At 40.0% G+C, this 21,918-nt stretch overlaps 1 protein-coding gene across 1 annotated transcript in view; it reads left to right on the top strand.

The window, feature by feature from the left end:
* Positions 1-11,277: 11,277 nt before the first annotated feature.
* GRAMD1C (GRAM domain containing 1C) overlaps positions 11,278-21,918 on the top strand; it is an 81,603-nt gene continuing 70,962 nt past the window's right edge. Inside the window, exon 1 of the mRNA XM_033855819.2 lies at positions 11,278-11,387. Within this exon, the coding sequence (XP_033711710.1) occupies positions 11,361-11,387 (27 nt within the window). The 5' untranslated portion in view covers positions 11,278-11,360. The remainder of the gene's footprint in view (positions 11,388-21,918) is intronic.

Here is a 21,918-nt window from a genome sequence, read left to right as displayed (position 1 = left end):
GAGAGCATAGCGCTCATCACAGTTTAGGCCCCTGGACCAGATAACAGACATTTAGCAAAAATATGGTCAGAGAGAGTAGACTGCTCTGTGTTTTTTGGGTTTTTTTTTTTGCGGTACGCGGGCCTCTCACTGCTGTGGCCTCTCCCGTTGCGGAGCACAGGCTCCGGATGCGCAAGCTCAGCGGCCATGGCTCACGGGCCCAGCCGCTCCGCGGCATGTGGGATCTTCCCGGACCGGGGCACGAACCCGTGTCCCCTGCATCGGCAGGCGGACTCTCAACCACTGCGCCACCAGGGAAGCCCTGTTCTGTGTTTTCTGCTTCTAAACTTCCTCTGGCTACTTCCAGCTCTCAGGAGGAAGTCAAAGCAGAAACTTGTGTAGTGAAGCAGCAGAGCATGGAGGGAGAATAAGAGCTTCACAAACTAAGTACGGGAAAGAATCTGAGCAAGACCCCTGGGGGGATTTTATCCTCAACTAAAAGAAGGTAAATGGCAACAGGGATCTTGGAAATCAGCACTCAATTGGTTTGTCTCGAGTTGCAATGCCCCTGTCTAAACAGTTGTCTTCTATATCTTGTCTCCAGCTGTCATTCTGGGGTCTTCCTTCAGCATCTTCTTGGGGGTTCCCTTCATTTCTCTCCTGGTTCCATTTCCTGTTTTTTGTATCCCACTTTTTGTCTTTACTGGTCTCTCAGTGAGCAGTTTCTCCAGTAGCTTCTTTCTCAGATAGGGTGGTAAATTTTTTGAGACACTGTATACCTTAAAAACATATAGTTGCCTAGTAACCTGGAGGTGGTGAGATGATCTAGGGTATGTAACTGCTTCTCAAACAACTTTGACCTTCTTCTCCTTATCTTAGCTGCTATTCTACTTCCTCTTCCCTTTTTATTTATCACCAGTTCCGCACATATTTTGGTGTTGCCAATTCCTATGCTTTTGGGGGATTCTGTGGTATAAATTGGGTTGGTCTCAGTTTTCCCCACTACCAGTTTAGGAGTTGGCTTTCTCAGTTTTATAAGTCAGTTACCACTTGTTCCCTCTTTCTAGAGTGAATCACAGCTGACCATTGACTCCAATAGAATGCGGTATAGGCGACACTGTATAACTTCCAAGGCTAGGTCATAAAAAGCATTGCGGCTTTCACCTTGTTCTCCTGGATCAACAGGCTCTGAGGAAGGCCCCGCCAGGCAGCATCTTAGAAAGGCCCATGTGGAGAGAAACTAAGGCCCCAAACCAACAGCCTGCACCAAGTTGCCAGCCACTATGTGAGACACCTTGAAAGTGCTTCCTCTAGCCTTAGTCAGGCCTTTTGATGACTGGAGCCCCACAGGATTACTGAGGGCAACCTCATGAGAGACAGTGAGCCAGAACTTCCAGGCCAAGCTGCTCCCAAATTCCTGATCCACGGAAATCATGAGAGATAATGATTATTGTTATTTTCAAGCCACTAAGGTTTTGGGCGATGTGTCATGCAGCTATACTAAATGGTACACCACTGGGCCCAGAGAAAAAGTGATTGCCTTTCCTTCTGCTGACTAGTACTTCCAGACTCTTCTCCTTCACTCTTCCCTAAAACCCTAGCTCTCACTTTCGTGCCAGAAAAGTATACCACAGACTACCTCTCTTCATTGCAGTCACCTACGAAGTCATAGTCCACATACTCTTTTTTTTTTTTTTCTTTTTGCGGTATGCGGGCCTCTCACCGTTGTGGCCTCTCCTGTTGCGGAGCACAGGCTCCAGACGCACAGGCTCAGCGGCCATGGCTCACGGGCCCAGCCGCTCCGCGGCATGTGGGATCTCCCCGGACCGGGGCATGAACCCATGTCCGCTGCATTGGCAGGCGGACTCCCAACGACTGCGCCACCAGGGAAGCCCCACATACTCTTTTTCTCTGAAGATTTTTTTCCTTGTTCATGGTCACTTTCCTCTGTGCTACTACTCTTTTTATACTTGGCTTCTTGGTTTGTTCAGGCTGCTATAACAGAATACCACAGATTGGGTAGCTTATAAACAACAGAAATTTACTTCTTCCAGTTCTGGAGGCTGGAAGTCCAGGATCAAGGTGCCAGTACGGTTGCGTTTTGATGAGTGGCCTCTTCTTGATATATGGCCGGCGCCTACTCTGTGTCCTTACTTGGTGGAAGGGCAAGGAATCTCCGTGGGGTCTCTTTTATAAGAACACTAACTCCAGTCACCTCATACCTGCCAGAATGGCTATCATCAAAAAGAACACAAATTGTTGGCGAGGATGTGGAGAAAAGGGAACCCGCCTACACTGTTGGTGGGGATATAAATTGATGCAGCCACTGTGGAAAACAGTATGGAGGTTTATCAAAAAACTAAAAATAGGACTACCATATAACCCAGCAATTCCACTCCTGGGTATATATCTGAAAAAAAACAAAAACAGCAATTCGAAAAGTTACATGCACCCCAATGTTCCTAGCAACATTATTTACAATTGCCAAGATATGGAAGCAACCTAAGTGTCTATCAACAGATGAATGGATAAAGAAGATGTGGTGTATATATACAGTGGAATACTACTCAGCCATAAAAAAGAATGAAATTTTGCCATTTGCAGCAACATGGATGGACTTTTTCATCTTCCCAAACTGAAATTCTGTACCTATTAAACAATAGGGGATCCATTCTGCCCTGTCTCCAGCTCCTTGAAACCACTGTTCTACTTTCTGTCTCTGAATCTGACTACTCTAAGTACCTCATAAGTTGAACTAATTTTATACTCTTTATCATGTGTGGCCATGGAAATCTCTGTTAGTTTAATGGTCAGCTAGAGATTTGACAGAGATTTCCTTAAACTCCAGGAGAGAGAGAGAGAGAGAGAGAGAGAGAGAGAAAGAGAGAGAGAGAGAGAGATCCGCAGCGGGAGAGGCCACAGCGGTGAGAGGCCCGTGTACCGCAAAAAACAAAACAAAACAAAACAAAAAAAAAACTCAGCTAGGCAATTTGCAACTCTGCCCTAGCTTTCCCTTTCTGAAGAGGGTGAAAATCTGCCAGAGGTGAGAGCTTAGGGCCTTAGGTCTTTTCTGCGCATGATCCAAGCTCTGGACATGTGTGTGACTTTCTGTGTTCCCTGGAATTTGTGGGAGCTTTTCAAAGCCCTTTTCCCCTAGCCTTTCTTCTCAAACTTCTCAGATTGTCTATTGTTTGCCTCAACTGTTTTCCCTTGTCCCAAATGGCAGGCAGTGTCTATTACAGTGTTTACCTTCAAATGTTTTCCATAAATCCCACCCTCTTCCCCTCCTTTAGGTAGAGAGTTCTGAGTTAGGTGAAATAAGGCAAATCCTTTAGCTGGTCCTTCCGGGAGCCACCAAGACAGGTCAAAGCAAACAACCACAATTCTTTAATAAGTTCTGTGCTACTCCTCTAATAGTGGGAACCAGTCCTAGAAATGTGGGCTATTGTGAAGCAGGGGGTGGTAGCAGAGTAAATTAAAATATCACAAAGCTCTCTTACTGAGACTCAGCTCTTTTTTCTTAGTTAAGCATTCCCCTGATTATTATAAGCTTTTTGTTGGATTCCTGAGTTCCGAATAGGTAGGTCCTGACAGTTTCTGCCAGCTTAATTGTTGCTTTTGTGAAGGTACAGACTTTCAGAATTCCCTACTCTGCCATTTTTGTTGATATTACTCCCTCTCACTTTCTTTTTTAAATTGAAGTATAGTTGATTTACCATATTATATTAGTTTCAGGTGTATGACATAGAGATCGTCCTCTCATTCTTAAAAAAAAAAAATCAGCATAGAATTCCATGGGTGGATGTACATAGTTTATTTAGCCAGGCCTTCATTGATGAACATTTATTTTCAATTTTTGCTAATGCAAACAATTCTCCAGTGAATAACTTTGCACATTATTTTGCATGTATGCAATTAAATCTATAGGGAAAAGCCCAGAAGTGGAATTGCTGCAAGAGTATCTGCATTTTGTGATTTTTTTTTTTTTTTGTTAAATTTTTAAAAAAATTTTTAGGCCATGCCAGGCGGCATGCAGGATCTTAATTCCCCGACTAAAAATCCCCTGTGATTTTTATAGCTATTGCTAAAGTGCTATATTGCTTTACACTCCCACTATGAGAGTTCCTATATCTCTGACAGTCTTGCCAATAGAATGTATTATCAAATTTCTGTACCTTTGTCAATCTAACAGGTGACAATGATATTTCAGGGTGGTTTTAATTTCTTTTATTCTGAGTGAAATTGAGCACCTTTTAATATTTTTTAAAGAGGCACTTGTATTTCATTTCTGTGAACTTTCTGACATATACTCTATCAATTTCTTACCTGATTGGGGTTTTTCCATTTCAGTTTCTAGGAGTTCTTTATTTACTAGTGTGACCTCTCTTTAAATACATGACAATGAATCTCATTTAAGCATTGGTGTTGCCCAGCAATCCTGTTTCCCTCATACGTCAGTCCATTTGTTTTCCTATGGTCCCAAGTAAGTATTTCATAATTTCTCCTTTCTCCTCAAACTTCCAACTTGTCCTCCATATTCACTTTCAGGCTTGGGTGTTATTTCACTGAGAAATATCAATGCCCTTCAGCCAAAGGCCACCAGGAGCACACCTGTAGCGGAACAACACTCGTTGCTATGAGGGTTAAAGCACATCACGGAGAACCTTGAGGACGTCTCAGTAAAAGGGTGTTGGAAAGGATTTACTATGGGATTTGGGTTTGTGTTGGGGGATTTTGTAGGGAGGATTCAAGAGGTGGGGATTTTCCCTGGATTATATGTTGTCAGAAAGTTGCAGCGGTTCTATGACTGGGTATCTCCATGCATCTTACCTAGAAGATGGAAGGAACAAAGTGAAGCTAACGCTGTGCCTGGGAAAGAAGCAGGTGTCACTCATATCAGCCAGCGTGGGGGGGTATTTGGTCATTTTGGTGGTTTGAGCCATGCCCATATTTTTGTGTCTGTTGAGACATGACTATGACCCCGTTTTTGTCTTGTTCTACCGCAGTCACAGAGTGGCTTTGTTTGACATTAGTGTGGTGTGAAATTTCTGTGTTCACAGAACACCGTGGCCTGGCTGTGAGTGCCAGGCCATCTCCTGGCTGTCAGGGCTGCCTTGACGCAGTCCAAAGAGAACTTCCACAAACTCACCTCAGCACATCTGTTCGCTTACCTGCACTTGTGCGCATTTATTCTTCCTTGATACTAAGGAAGAACAGCCCAGGTTCCTATCCTGGGCCAGCACATCCACTTGCATACTGAATCCTACCCCCTTACCTATGCAAGGTCTTCACTCCAGCAGCTCTCCCTACCCTATCTCTCCTGCATTCGTGATTTTCCCTCTCTGTTGGGTCATTCTCATGAATGTTCAGACATGTTGTTATCATTCCCATCTTAAAAAACAAACAAAATTTAAAAACAAAACTAAACAACAAGCCCCCTTTTGACTCTAAATGCCCCCTCTAACTACTGCCCTATTTCACTGTCTCATTTAGAGCAAAACTTTTCCAACTAGTTGTTTATACACACTTCCTTCTACTCTTTTCCCTTTCTTCCTGAATCGGCTCTCCACTGAAATTGCTCTTGTCAAGGTCACCAATGACCTCCAGATTGATAAATACAGAGCAATCTAGAACTATTCTCAGTTCTCATCTTATCTGATCTATTAGCAATATTTATCATCTTTGATTTTTCCATCCTCCTTGAAATACTTTATTTGGCTTCAGGTTGGAGTCCTCTACCTCAAGGACCATTCCTTCCCAGAGTTTTTGCTGTTTCCTCTTCATCTCCTCAACTTCTACATCTTGGATTGTTCCAGGAAGACGTCATCAGATGTTTTCACTATCTACATTCACTCACTTGGTGATCTCATCCACTTTCATAGCTTTAAAAACCATTGATATTCTGATAATTCCCAAATCTCTATCTCCAGAAATTCGGGATTATGCATACAACTTCCTATTTCACATATCCATTAGGATGTCTAATTGGCATCTCAAACTTAACACGTTTAAAATCAAACTCATAGCTCTCCCCAGATTGTTCTTCTCTTAGGCTTTCTTATCTCAGTTAATAGTTGTTCCATCCTTTCAAGTGTTCAGGCCGGTAGCTTTAGAGTGATCCTGACTTCTTTCTCTCATACTACACAACCAATCCACCAGAAAATCATTTAAATTCTTCCTTCAAAATACTGTCTATGCAGAATCTCACCACTACCACCACTGCCACTCTGGTCCAAGTCATCATCTCTAATCTGAGTTATTGCACTAGCCTTCTAATTGGTCTCTTTGATTCTGTCATTGTCCCTTTATCATCTCTTCCTAACATTTGTGGAGTCTGGGAAAAGAATATAAACGGATGTGCATATTTGCCTAAATTTGTAAAAATTATAAATCAATAACTTAAATATATTCTACTTTCCTATCTTTGCAAATATATTGCTCCAAAGACCTAAAACACCAGTTAGAATTTAGAGTTCTTGGGCTACCCAGAATTCTATGCCAGGTAGTAAGTGATGTGGAGATAACTATTTCCTGGCCACTAGCCTGCAAACTGCCCTTTTATTCCAGCTCTGGCTCCATTCCCCATTTGCAAGGACCCTTGTGTCCATGCATATGGACACTTAGTCTACAAGTCCAAGCTCCATTTACACCCATTACAAACAGCCACCCCTTGGTAACTCCACAGGCTTTGGGTGTACACACCAGTGATGTCATTTATTCTTGGAAGAACAGATTCACAGAAGAGGTCTTTGTGGTTCCTGGAAGTGGACTTGGGGCAGTTTGGGCAAGGAATTCAGAGTTCTGGCTCTTTGGAGTGTGGTCTCTGAAGGGAGGAATGTGGCCAGAGGAGGCCTAGAGTAGAGCCTCTAAAGTAAGGCTCAAGGCAGGGGCTCTTCTTATCTGGATGTCCGCTCAGGCTCCCCTTTACAGGCTGTAAGGGGAGAGGACAGGAGCACAGAGACCAATCAGGAGACTACAGTAGACAGACTGGTCCTTTTACAGAGCAAGTCAGATGGCACCACTCTTACGCTCACAGCTCTCCACTGGCTTCCATCTCATGCAAAGGAAAAACCAAAGTCTTTACGATACTTAAAAGCTTCTGCGAGATCTGACTTGTCCTCATCCACCTTGCCTGCTTGGTCTCATTTACTTTACTCTCCCCCTTGCCTACTTGCTTCTGTCCACACTGGTCTCCCTTGTTGCTCCTCAAACAGGCCAGGCACCCTTCCACCCCAGAGATGTTTGAGCTCACTCATCCCTCTGTCTAAAGCCCCCTTATCCCAGATATCCCTGTGGCATATTCCCTTCTTCCTTCGTGCCTTTATTCAAATATTACCTTCTCAGTGAAACTATGACCTGTTTATTCAAAATCTTTCTGTTTCTTCCCTGGTTTGTGGTCTCCAAGGCCATTATCACCAACTGGCATAGGTGTAATTTTACCTATGATCTATCTCCCAACTTCAGAATATAAACTCCATGAAGACTGTGATTTTTATCTATTTTATTTATGAGCTCCCAGCTCTCGGAACAGTGCCTGGTCCATACTAGGGGCTCAGTGTATATCTATTGAATTAATGATTACAAACCATTTTAAATCTTTTTTATTTCAACATAGGCTGCTTAGAGACCAAAATAAAATGTGTTACAATTTATTAATATAATACCAATTTTGTGTCTGATTAAAGAGAAATAAATTAGCCCTATAATAATCTCAGTCTCACATTTATATGAATTGTCTATGATTGTCTATCTCTATTTCTATATTTTAAATTTAGGAAATTTAAGTTATTATTTCTGCCAAAACCAAAACATAGTGCCTTCCAGATAGTAGGCTCTTCAGAAATCTGTCTAAAACATATAATGCCTTCATAAGTTTCCACTGAGTACATATACTGTAATTTAGTTACTATCATTCCCATTTTTTGGATGTTTACTTTTCTAATATTTCACAAGTATAAGAAATCCTGCAGAGAACATCTTGATGAATAAAGGATTATTTCTTTAGTGTAGATTCCCAGAAAAGGACTTATAAAGTACCAATTTATACTATCACACAATTGAATTATAAAAATGGTTTGTCATTTTAAATGTGCATTTCTTTGATTACTATATACTAAAAAGAGCAAACCTTAATTGAAAATTTGCTCTGTGCTAGAGGCTGTGCTATTTTATATAGATTATCAAATTTGAGTCCATTATTACTTCATGCTTATTAGGGACTAAATATTTGTATCCCCTCTAAATTAATACGTTGAACCCTAGCCTGTCAATTTGGTTGTATTTGGAGTCAGGAAGTATTGTAATTAAGGTTAAATGAGGTCATAAGGTTGGGGTCCTGATCCAACAGGATTAGTGCCCTAGTAAGAAGAGACACCAGAGAGCACACCATGTGAGGACATGGCAAGAAGCTGGCATTTGCAAGCCAGGAAGAGAGTCCTTAGTAGAAACCAAACTAGGTGGAAACTTGGTCTTGGACTTCTAGCCTTCAGAACTGTGAAAAAATACATTTCTGTTGTTTAAAGACACCCAGTCTGAGGTATTTTGTTATGGTAGCTGACTAATAACATACTGTTGCTATCTCTATGTATCAAATGAGGACACAGGTAACAAGAGATTTAGATGAGCTGCCAATATATGGTGGAGCCAAAATTTGAACCCAGACAATTTTTACTTCATGGCCAGCCATTTGTTCTGCCTAGCCAATGGGATCGTCTAATCATATCTTTTTTTCATTTTATCCATGAAGGGTCTTATTTTTTAAAATTACTTTTATTGAATATTGAGTAGATAGAATAATTATATGATAAGAATATATATATTATATATCTATATATGTAAGGTATCCAGAATGACTATACAACAACTTTATACCCCTGTCCAGTTTGAAGTTCCCTATGCACCTCCCTGAATCTAACGCCTTTCTTTCCCTCTCAAAGGGAAATTGTGCTTATTGGGTTTTTTCTTCTCTAGAGTTTTATTATATTTGTGTCCTTTAACTGTATTTGGAGTGTACTGTTTGGTTTTACATGTTTTGAAATGTTATAAACTGAATCTTACTGTATTTTTCTGACTCCCCTCTTTAACTCAACGTTATGTTCTTGAGATTCATCCATGTTATTGTGTCTTAATGTTTAATAAATTCTCTATGCATTTAAAGATACCAAGTCTTTGTCTTTTAAAAATGTGTTATTTTTTTAACCTTTGGAATTTTATATTTTAATGGACATTATTAATTTTTCTCTAATGATATATTCTATTGTTTACAACATAATTTTTACCCTTGCAGAAATTTGATATTCACTGCTATTCTCCTCTTCTTTTTCTTAAAAATTAGATTTTTAAAACCAATGCCATTCACTTTAAATTGGGTCTAAAACCTGAATAGTGATTTGCTCAGCCCAACCACAGGATCTTCCTTTATCAGATGATTTTCATTTTTTCAGCCTTTACAAATAGTTTAAATTGGGCTTCCCTGGTGGTGCAGTGGTTGAGAGTCCGGCTGCCGATGCAGGGGACACGGGTTCGTGCCCCTGTCTGGGAAGATCCTACATGCGGCAGAGCGGCTGGGCCCGTGAGCCATGGCCGCTGAGCCTGCGCGTCCGAAGCCTGTGCTCCGCAACGGGAGAGGCCACAGCAGTGAGAGGCCCGCGTACCGCAAAAAAAAAAAAAAAAAAAAAATACTGGCATTATTAAACTCTTTCAATCCAAAGAAGTGTGTGGCTTCTGGTTCAAAGAATAGACAGTCATTTTTTCTTCAGTCTATTCTTGTACACAACATTGAAGGAAAACACAGCTTATGCAAAGTTTTGCAGGACTAGGACAAGAACCTATCCTTTCTTATCTTATTAGGTAATTTGTCCTTTAGCATGTATTATATATTTTAAAAATACACTCAATATCTGACTTTCTGTGGAACTGGATTTGACTCTTTCCTCCTCCTCAACTTTACATGATTATTTTCAAACATACAGAAATAGAAAGAATCACTGAACACTGGTATACCTGCCACAAAGATGCAATAATTGTTAACATTTTGCTATTTTGCTCTCTATGTATTGTCTTAGTCCACTCAGACTGCCAAAACAAAAACACCACAGACTGTGTGGCTTAAACAACAAAGATTTATTTCTCAGGGTTGTGGACTCTGGGGACCCCAAGCTCAAGACAACAGCAGATTCGGTGTCTGGTGGGAGCCGGCGTCCTGTTCACAGAAGGCAGTCTCCTTCACTGCGTCCTCACACGGTGGAAGCAGACTACGCATCAATCTATGAATTTGGGAGGACACATCCATTCTCTGGCATCTATCTTTGTTGAAGCATTTGAAATCAAGTTGCAGACATCATGACACTTCACTCCTAAATACTCGAGCATGAATTTTCTAATAATAAAGACATTCTCCAACATAAACAAAAGTATTAATTAACCATAAACGAATATCAATAAATTTATCTGTCATTCATTATTTTGTAACACTAGCTCTAATAAACGTTTCATATTCAATATTCCTCAATTGTTCTAGAAATGTCTTTTATAGCTGTTTTGGAACTAGCATCTGCAACAACATTCAATAGCTTTTTATCAATAACTTCAATTGCTTATTTTTTAAATTTTTTTAATTTTTTACATCTTTATTGGAGTATAATTGCTTTACAATGGTGTGTTAGTTTCTGCTTTATAACAAAGTGAATCAGTTATACATATACATATGTTCCCATATCTCTTCCCTCTTGCATCTCCCTCCCTCCGAGCCTCCCTATCCCACCCCTCTAGGTGGTCAGAAAGCACCGAGCTGATCTCCCTGTGCTATGCGGCTGCTTCCCACTAGCTATCTATTTTACGTTTGGTAGTGTATATATGTCCATGCCACTCTCTCGCTTTGTCACAGCTTACCCTTCCCCCTCCCCATATCCTCAAGTCCATTGCTTATTTGAAGGAACAGCCCTTGCCATGCAATTCACTTTTTCTGCATATTGGAGCAGTGTACGTATAAATGAGAAGCAGAGTGGAGGCTTTTTGCCTAGAAGCCACTTCACGGTAGGCACATGAGTTTGAGGTTGGGAGGTAGGTAAGGACAGGGACTCATCCTGATTCCTAGCAAAGATAGGCCTGCCGGCTAACAAGTTAACATTACATACTGGGGTGGGGGTGTGTGTGGAGGGGGCGAGTCGTGAATGGCCGCCAGAGGGCGCAAGACGCGCCGACGGGACCGAAGGTGGCCCTCGGAGGGCGGGCGGGAGGGACGCGCAGGGCCGAGAGGCGGGAGGGACGCGCAGGGCCAAGAGCCCGGAGCGTTCGCCGCGGGGCCGCGGGGAACGCGCCTGCAGCCCACTCCCCGCGGTGGGGCGCGCGTGCGCGGTACGTCGGCGGCGGAGGGATCCGCGATGGAAGGCGCTCTGATGGTCCGCCAGGTAAGCGGCAGCGCGCTGGGATGAGTTCCCAAGCGGGGGATGTACCCGGCAGTTTTCTTCACGAAGGTAGTTTGAACCCTCTCAGATTATGAAAATTATTTCGTCTTTTTCCTTTTCTTGGTGCTCTTTAGAGTAATTTGGCAAGTTGTTACCGAGGAAACGGTGTCCTGTGCTTCCTGGGAGCCTTTCCGTCTGCGCGGTGGTGCGAAGATCTGCTTGTTTGTGGGCGTGGAACGCTGGCATTTGGTCCCGAGATGTCCTAGTCCGGACGCCCCAGCCTAAGGCCCCACTGTCGTGATTCCGACCTGGGATCACGTCGATCCAGTCTCACGCCATTCCCTTAACTTTCAGCTCTTGATAAAAGGGCTGAGAACTATAGATAGTTTAAATCACTGTGCAGTCAACTACGTTTTTGGTTTCAGCTAGTTTTATTTGTTTGCTACCTTATTTGATTAATGGAAGAACTTGCTGATTAATCTCTAGGGTGAAAACCCACTTTTGTTGCAGGAGTACCTGCATTTCTGAACACTATCCTCATTGCTTTCACCTTGGTTGTGTGTGTGTATTTTACTTTTAGAGTTGCAGTCAGTGCAGTCCCTTTTAATCGAGAGCATTTTATAGTTTATAAAACGGCAGAGGCACTCAAATAATTGTTGGATGAACAAATAAATGAATGTGCTGTGTCAGTTGATTCTCAAAACATTACTACGAAATAGGCCAGGTAGATATTTATGGACCGAAGCAGTCACTCATTCAGCTATGTCCCTGGCACTGCGTGTTTGGGGTAAATGGGGGAGCAACACAGACGTGATCCCTGCTCTCAATGAGCTTATTGTCTAGACTAGAGAGCACTGTTACCCAGACTGTGGAGTGGAGAAAACAGATTTAGAGAGGTTGAGCGACTGACTGCAAGTGACCGCGTAGCTAATACCTTAGAGAGCTAGGATGGTGCTGTGGCCACTCTGTAAAGCCAGAATGGACTCCTACCCAACATTTGATTTGGAGAGAGAAACTGACGGTGCCACACACACACCGTGAAGAGGTTTATTACTTTTATTTAAAGGCTTATTACTTATCTATGTACATAGTGAAGAGGGAAGAGCAGGGCAGTCTCCTCAGGAAGATCCAAAATGATTTGAAAGGGCAAGGGAAGGAGGCTGGCTCTGGGCTTTTATTGTGGTTAGGGGGTGGGGTCTGGGGTTCCTGTGTGCCTACAGGGTCTTGCCTGGTTTGACTCTCCCACCCACACCAAAGGAAAGAGCACCTAGGCTTTTTTTTTTTTTTTTTTTTTTTTTACCAACTTGCCCATTTGAGGGACAGAGAGGAAGAAGGAGGGGGTGAGGCCTAAAAGCTGTCAGCAGGCAAACTTAAAAAAATGGAATGAGACTGATTACAATTCACCGTTGGTGTCTGACTGATGACTGAAATGTACCATTTTTCATTGAGTTTAATTTTGAACTTGTTTAAGCCATCATGGCTGTGGTATGAGGGCTGCAGCCTGAAGTCAGTAAGGAAAACGTAAGTTCCATGGAATGCCTTGTTCAAGAGCCCAATGATGTGTATTTTGAGAAATAAAATGAGTACCTTGGTTGCTATTAGTAATGTCTGGAACTCTTAATGGGGATAAGGAGTGTCTTGGTGAGGCCTTTTATTGTGGCTTTAGTATATGTATAGACACGTGGACCATGATTTATATTTCGAGTATCTGAAAGCAAGAGAGTTCCAGAGTTCTTTACTCCAAATGGTACAACTCCTAGGCAATGGCCCAAGAGTCTGTGAAAATGTGCAGATGGAGCCGATTGTTGGCCAGAGCATTCAGTGTTAAGAAAACTGTGGGAAGTTCAGCCAGTTGTGCTGACCTCTGGGTCCTTTCCTTCATCAGGGACATCCTGGTTAAGGGATGAAAAGCAGTAGGTCTCCAGTGAGCTCCAGCATGTGTAGGGGTCCTGATGCTGTCCACTGAACAGCAAGTTTGTCCATCAGACTTAAGATGGGAGTTAGAAGTGTTGAACTCCTATTGCTTTCACTCAGTTGAATCCAAACTGGTCTCCAGGTATTCAAGGGGTTCGGGAGAGGGGTGACCTCTTCTAGCACCATGACATCTGAATGAGAACAGGGGAGGACCATGCGTGCCTGTAGATGGGATATGCCAGGGGGCCCAGATTTGTTTCTATCCTGCAGCAAGGAGACCTTGGTGGCTATGCTGAGCTTGCAAGGTGTTGCTTCCAGGACCCAAGGCATAATGGGCAACTGGGTATGGAGGGTCACAGGCTCAGGGCTTGTGAGAGCCTCTACTTCTAGGAGGGTCCAGTGTGCTGTCAGTCATTGCTGTTTAAATGGCATATTGTGTGGAGGTGAGGAGAGAGTTTCTTGCATCAGAAGCCAGTGGACAACTTATGGACACTGTGGGTGGTCCAGAGACTCCAGGAGTCATGAAAAGAGGCTGCTAAAGTGTCTACAGTGAAGGATTCTTTGTGTGTTTATATGTGTGTTTGTGTGTGGGGTTTTTCGTGTGGGGGGGGATGGGGGAGGAAGTAGCACTGTTGGGAGTGTCTGTTATATTATAATTTTGACAAATTTTAGAATCTTTTTTGGGAATCCACCTATTAAGGGTGGATTGACCTGCAAGTAACAGCATAAACAGGCTTAAGTAAAATTTGTAAATGAATAATATATAACCTCCAGTATCCAAAAGGACCTAAAAGATGTTGGACTTTGTTTTTTCTAATTTATTTTATTCAGGTATAGCTGAGTTAAAAAGTTGTGTTAATTTCTGCTGTACAGCAAAGTGACATATACATTCTTTTTCATATTCTTTTCCATTATGGTTTATCACAGGATATTGAATATATATTGTTCCTTGTTGGACTTGTTTTAATGTTGCCCCTTGACATTGTAAGGGGTGGAGTGGCCCTTGGTTTACCAAATAGTTTTCACAATGTAAACAAGGTAGCAGGCCTTACAGTATGTGTGGGGCAGTGACCCATCCTCTTTTCATGAGTATTTGTACGTCCTGAATGGGTGCGTCAAAAGAATGTCCTCAGAGGAGGATGTAATCAATGTAACATCATACCTGTGCTCCTGGAGAGAATTGGATACAGTTACCTATAAAGGTTGTATGTGGTGGCAAGGCTTTTGAGATGCCATATGGGTAGCCAGGTAAAGGTATATCATGTCCCTCTGGAGGGGAAGGCAAACTGTGACTGAGAGGTCACCGAACAGAACGTGTTTGTCAAAATTATCCAAATATTTACCAGTTTCTGATTGGATGGTGTCAGTAATTTTAGTAGTATTGGGTAGAGGGGCCTTCACGGGTAGGACCATAGCATCAGGGATACAGTAATCAACTGTGAGGCACTATTCATTTTTCCATCTTTACCAGGCCACATTGGGCTGTTAAATGGAGAAGCAATAGGGATAATCACTCTTTCACTAATTAGGTCTTATATAATAAATCTCAATCTTTGAAGGCCCTGTTTTATTTTACATTGAGCTATGTTAGCTATTTTAACTAGGGGTTGAGGGGTGGTCCATAGGGTCCGACTTTTATAAAAGCATTTTGTAAGCCCCAAAGACTTGATATAAATTGATTACTCATTGGGTCAGAGCATCTTTTGCCACTACAGGATATTTTAGGGCAATGTGTTCTATGACCAGGGAGAATTTAGGCAAGATAGTAGTTCTGGTAGTTAAGGTGAGACATACCTATTTGTTGTCTATTTTATGTTGAGTAATTCCTCTAAGATTATAGAGGGTAACTTGTTTAAATTTAGTTCTTTAGTTCTTTAGGTATAACTGTAGTTTGAGCCCAGTATTGATTAGAGCCATGAAGATATGCCATTCAATGCATTTCAGCAAATGTTGAAGTTCATTCAAAACCTATGCTATAAATCCCACCCCTGTGCATATATCCAGAGAAAAGATACATGTACCCCAATGTTCATAGCAGCACTATTTACAATAGCCAAGACATGGAAGCAATCTAAGTGTCCATTGACAGATGAATGGGTAAAGGAGATGTGGTACATATATATATATAATGGAATATTACTCAGCCATAAAAAAGAATGAAATAATGCCATTTGCAGTAACATGGATGGATCTAGAAATTATCATATTAAGTGAAGTAAGTCAAGGACAAAAATCATACGATGTCACTTATATGTAGAATCTTAAAAAAATGATATAAATGAACTTATTTACAAAACAGAAAGAGATTCACAGACATAGAAAACAACCTTATGGTTACCAGAGGGGATGGTGTGGGGGGAGAGGTAAATTAGGAGGTTGGGATTAACATATGCACACTACTATATATAAAACAGATAAACAACAAGGACCTACTGATGTTGAATATCTTGTAATAACCTATAATGGAAAAGAATCTGAAAAAGAATATATATTTAGAACTGAATCACTTTGCTGTACACCTGAAACTGACACAACATTGTAAATTAACTATACTTCAATAAAAAGAATGGTTATATATTTTTTAAAAACCCTATGCTGTAGAGGTATGAAAGCCAATCTTTACCTTTTGTTGTATAAATTATTTTAATACGTTTTGGATTTCCAACTGTGTCAAATTGTGGACCTCTGTTTCAATTTTTTGTTTTGTTTTGTTTTTGGTTGGTTTCTTCTCCCTGTATCCAGCCCTGTTTGTTTCTTTTTTTCTCTCTCTCTTTGATGGTTAGTGAATGTACTTCCTGTCGAGGGGGTCCTGTGTATCCTTTCATATTTGTAAATTTCTTCCTCCAGAGAACCTCAAATCAGTATCACCAGGGTTAGGGGCTTCCCCCATGGCAGTGGTTACTTCGTAGAGTTTAGGAAACTCAAGCTGAAGTTGTGTTTGAATTACCCCTTTACTGTGCCACATGGGTGCTGTGGGAGCTTTTCCCTGTAACCCTGAGGATCAGCAGTTTTGTTAAAAGAGGCATAGGTGGTGACTGCAGTAGCGACAGCAGTGTTTAAGAGTCCTGGTGAGCTTTGTGGTCTTATGATGGATGCCGCTCCGTCCCCGCCCCTTTTTTTTTAACTCCACAGTGACTGCTTTTTCGTGAGTGACCACCCCATGGGCTGATATCTTGCATAGGGTATAACCTTTCCCCTAAGCCTCTATAGGTTGAGGCCAGTGCCTGGTTGAGACATCTGATTCATTTATTTTATTTCTTCATGTTTGTATAAATCAGAGTTAATTTACCAGTTTCCCTACCAATGGACAGTAAGGTTGTTTCCACTTTCTTAGTATTACAAACATTGTTAACTTCATGTACATTAAATTGCTGGGTCGTAGTACATGTATACCCATCTTAGACCCTACTAGGCATTGCAAATTATTCTCCAAAGAGAGAATGGTTAACTCCTGTTACTTTTTTTTTTTTCTGTTTAATTGTTCCTCTAGCTGACTATGGACTCCTGGTTCACTCTAGTGCCAACTAAACTACCTAATAAATAGTAGTAGTTGGAAAATATATGTTGCATGTATAAACATATGAACTATAGAAGCAAAAACATATTAATTACTCTTTTCTAAAAGCTTAAATATTGTCCTTTTTATATTAATTTGAGTATTTTGAACATTAACTGTTTTCTTTTTAAAATGGGGCATTTCTCAGTAAGTAGTTTAATTGTTTGATACTTGTTTCCAGGTAATAAATGAAAGGGATTCAAGCTTTGCTGCTGAGTTACAGGAAGAGTTAGAGGAAAATCTTAGTCCAGTTGTGGATGAGAATAATATAGTGTCAGCTACAAAACAGGGGCCAAATTTACATAACTGGAGTGGTGACTGGACCACTATAGTGGTGACTGACTATATTTTCCTTCTTATATCTTCATTTTAATCTTAAATGCAAGATTTCTTTGTCTATAGCAATTCTTATTTATAATATTTTCTTATTAACTTCTAGACTTTAGATATTTTAAGTTTTAATCCAGAGTCCGAAAGACATTTCTGATTATGCTTTCTTTTGGCCACTAGAATGCAGTGTTGTGGCCACTGCATTGTGATGCAGTGATGGAGTAGAATTATCTGCTTCAGTTTCCCTGGGAGAAAACTACACCACAGAAATGGATTCCACTTACATTTTTGTGCCTTATATTGGCAAGAGACTAATATCATACAGAAACTGTATTTCTCAATGTTACTGAGAAACCAGTCACTTTACATAATTTTGATTTAAAGAATTAGTTCCTGTACCTAAAAGGAGGTTTAACAATGTTTGACCTGTAGTGTGTAATGATTATAGGATAGGTTTTAAAGGTAGGAGTTTCATATTCTTTTTGCCCTGTCTTCACCTGGTTGTATATCCTGGATATGCTTCAGGTTTCAGCCCGCGTGCAGCAACAAAGACCCAATGCAGCCGTAAACAAACAAACTAATTAATTAATAAAATCACAAATGGACATTGACTTTTGTAAAATTTTATTTCTGTTTCAAATGATGTGGTAATGTGATTTTTCTTTTTCAACATGTTAGTATGGTGGATTACGTTGGTCAATTTGTGAATGTTGAACCTGCCTTGGATTCCTGGAATAAACTCCAGTTGGTCATGTTGTATAATTTTCATATATTGCTTTATTGCAGTTGCTAGTATATTGTTGAGGATTTTGCATCTATATTTATGAGGGATATTGTTCTGTAATTTTCTTTTTTTTTTTTTACTGTCTTTATCTTGTTTTGGTATCAGGGTAATACTACCTTAATATAATGAGTAGGGAAGTGCTCCCTCCTCTTCTGGTTTTTAGAAGAGGCTGTATAGACTTAGAGTTAATTTTTTTTAAGTTTTATAAAATTCTCCACGGAAGCCATCTGGGCCTGGAGATTTCTTCCTTGGGAGATTTTAAATTATAAATGCAATTTCATTAATGGTTGTAAATCTATTCAAATTATTTCATATTGAGTGAGTTGTGATAGTTTGTGTCTGTTCATCGAAGTTGTCATATTTATATGTGTAGAGCTGTTTATAGTATTGCCTTATTTCCTTTTGATGTCTTTGGAGTCTGTAGTGCTGTATACCTTGTTTTATTCCTCATATTGGTAATTCATATCTTCTTGCTCAAGGTTTTTTTTCCTTTGTCAGTCTTGCTAGAGGTTTGCCAGTTTCATTGATTATTTTAAAAGAATCATCTCTTTTTTCATCGATACTCTATTGTTTTTGTTTTTCTGTTTCATTGATTTCTCTTACCTTTATTATATACTTTTTTTTTTTTTTTTGCTCATGTTGGGTTTATTTTCCTCTCCCTCTTCTAAGTTTTTGAGTTGGACACTGAGATTATTAGACTTTTCCCCTTTCCTAATGTGTGCATTTAGTGCTATAAATTTGTTTCTCAGCTTCAGTTGTGTCCCACAAATGTTGATATATTGTGTTTTTATTTTCATTCAGTTCAGTATATTTTTTATTTCCCCTAAGACTTCCTCTTTGGCCCATGGATTATTTAGATGTGCATTGTTTAGTGTCCAAGTGTTTGGGGATTTTTGTGCTATCTTCCTGCTACTGATTTCTAGATTGATTTCATTATGGTAAGAAAACACACTCTGTATGGTTTCACTTCTCTTAATTTGTTGAGATATGGCTGAACATATAGTCTATCTTGGTTTTTGTTCCAATACACTTGATATTATCAGTCTTTAAAGTTTTGCTAACCTTATACATTTGAAATAACACCTGAGAGAACGCAGATGAACTAGACAAATTCCTAGAAAAACACTAACTACTGAAACTCACTCAAGAAGAAATAGAAAATCTCAAAAGACCTATAACAAGGAAGGAGATTGAATTACTAAGAAAACCAAACCAAACCAAACCAAAGCAAGAAAACTTCACAGAGTGAAGCTCAGTACCAGATGGCTTCACTGGCAGATTCTACCACATTGTTTAAAGGAGAATTAACACAAATCCTTCAAAATCCCTTCCCTTAAAAACAAAACAAAACAAAAAGGAACACTTCCTAAATCATTCACTGAGGCTAGTGTTACCCTGATTCTAAAACCAAAATTAATTGAAAATCTATAGATTGCAGTGAACGACTTGAAAATGAAATTTAAAAAAGAATTCCATTTACAATAGCATCAAAAGAATAAAATACTTAGGAATAAATTTAACAAAAGAAGTGTAAGACAGGAACATTGAAACTATGAAGTTTCATGAAAGAAATTTTAAATTCTATAAATAAATAAAAGGATATTTTTTGTTCATGGGTTGGAAGATTTAACATTGTTGAGATGGCAGTACTCCCTAAATTGATCTACAAATTCAGTGCCATCCCTATCAAGATCCCAACTGATTTTTTTCTTTTTGGGGGGTGTGGAAATTTACAAGCTGAATCGAAGTTCAATTGGAAATGCAAGGGCCAAGAATATCCAAGACAATCTTGAAAAAGAGTGAAGTTGGAAAATATAAACATCCTAATTTCAAAACTTACTACAAAGCTACAGTAATCAAGACAACGTGGCCCTGATATAAGGCTAGACACATAGATTAATAGAATAGAATAGAGTCTAGAAATAAACTGTCACATTTATGGTCAGTTGATTTTTGACAAGGGTGCCAAAACAATTCATTGAGGGAAATAGTCTTTTCAACAGATCGTTCTGGGACAATTAGATATCCACATACAAAGGAATGAATTTGGACCCCCTATTTCATACTGAATACAAAATTAATTCAAAATGGATCATAGACCTAAATGTAAGAATTAAAGTTGTAAAACTTTAAGAAAAAAACATAGGTGTAAATCTTCATGACCTTTGGATTAGGCAATAATTTCTTAGATATGATACAAAGCTCAAGGGGCAAAAAAAAAAAAATAGATAAGTTAGACTTCATCAAAGTTATAAACTTTTGTGATTCAAGGAGTCCATTAAGAAAATGAAAAGACAACTCACAGAATTTGAGAATATATTTGCAGATCAAATATCTGATAAGGGACTTATACTGGAATATATAAAGAACTCATAGCTGAATAATAAAAACACAAATAACCCAATTAAAATGTGAATAGACATTTCTCCAAAGATATGCAAATGGTGAATAAGCACAGGAAAAGATGTTCAACATCAATCATTATCTAAACATAAATCAAAACTACAATCGGGGCTTCCCTGGTGGCGCAGTGGTTGAGAGTCTGCCTGCCGATGCAGGGGACACGGGTTCGTGCCCCGGTCCAGGAAGATCCTACATGCCACGGAGCCGCTGGGCCCGTGAGCCATGGCCGCTGAGCCTGCCTGTCCGGAGCCTGTGCTCCGCAACGGGAGAGGCCACAACAGTGAGAGGCCCACGTACAGCAAAAAAAAAACAAAACAAAACTACAATCGGATACCGTTTCACACCCTCTAGGATGACTGTAATGAAAAAGACAGACATTAGGTGTTGGCGAGTATGTGGAGAAATAGGAACCCTCATGCATTGCTTGTGGGAATGTAAAATGGTGCAGCTTATTTGGAAAATAGTTCGGCAGTTCCTCAAAATGTTAAACATAGAGTTACCATGTAAGCCAGCAATTCGACTCTTGGGTATATACCCAAGAGAACTGAAACATTCACACAAAAATTTGTACATCCATGTTCATAGTGGCAGTATTCATAATAGCTAAAAAATGGAAGCAACACTAATGTCCATCAACTGATGAATACATAGATAAAATGTGGTATAATATATTTATAAAGTGGAATAATATCCATAAGCTGAAGTGTTGTAATGTTTCATGCTACAATATGGACGAACCTTGAATACATTATGCTAAGTGATAGAAGACAGACACAAAGACCACAATATCACATGGTTCCGTTTTGAAATTCCCAGAATAAGCAAATCTATAGAGACAGAAAGTAAATTAGTGGTTGATAGGGGCTGGGTGGAGGGGCAAGTGGGGAATGACTGCTAATTGGTATAGGGTTTCTTTTGGGAATGATAGAAGTTTTTGGAATTAGATAATGGTGATAGTGGCACAGCTTTGTGACTATACCAAAACACACTGAACTGTATATTGTAAAAGGGTGAATTTTATGGTATGTGAATTATATTTCTATTTTAAAAGTTGAGTGCCTTGTTGGCATGGAACTCTAAATGACTATTTTCTTCTGCATTGAATGGGTAGAAATGGGCTCTCTGAAGAGATTCATTGCCTCTCTAGCAGTACGGTAATTCTTGATTTAGCCCGTTCAGTAATCTTAAATAATCATTCATTCTGTTCATCAGGATTTTTGTTTCTTTTCCTTCTGGGCCCATGATAGATATTTGTTTCTCCATGTGCCTGAATTAAGTGTAGCCATGTGACTATTTTTTTGGTCAATGAAATGTGAACAAAATGATGTGTGTCATTTCTAGGGGGCAGCCGTTAGAGTTAGTACACTCTTTGCCATCTTCCTGTCCCTGGATGGTGGAGCCTTTATTAGCGTATGTCCCTCTGTTGGGACAGTGTGGAGCTAAGCCTTTTGCCAACCCACAACTGTTCATTTGTGTTTAAATGGGAAATAAACCACTGTTCTTGTAAGCACTGAGATTTGGGAGTTGCTGATTACTACAGTACAATG

Source organism: Tursiops truncatus, chromosome 4 (genome assembly GCF_011762595.2).
Source record: "Tursiops truncatus isolate mTurTru1 chromosome 4, mTurTru1.mat.Y, whole genome shotgun sequence".
NCBI lineage: Eukaryota > Metazoa > Chordata > Mammalia > Artiodactyla > Delphinidae > Tursiops > Tursiops truncatus.
This window is presented reverse-complemented; position numbering and strand designations above follow the sequence as displayed.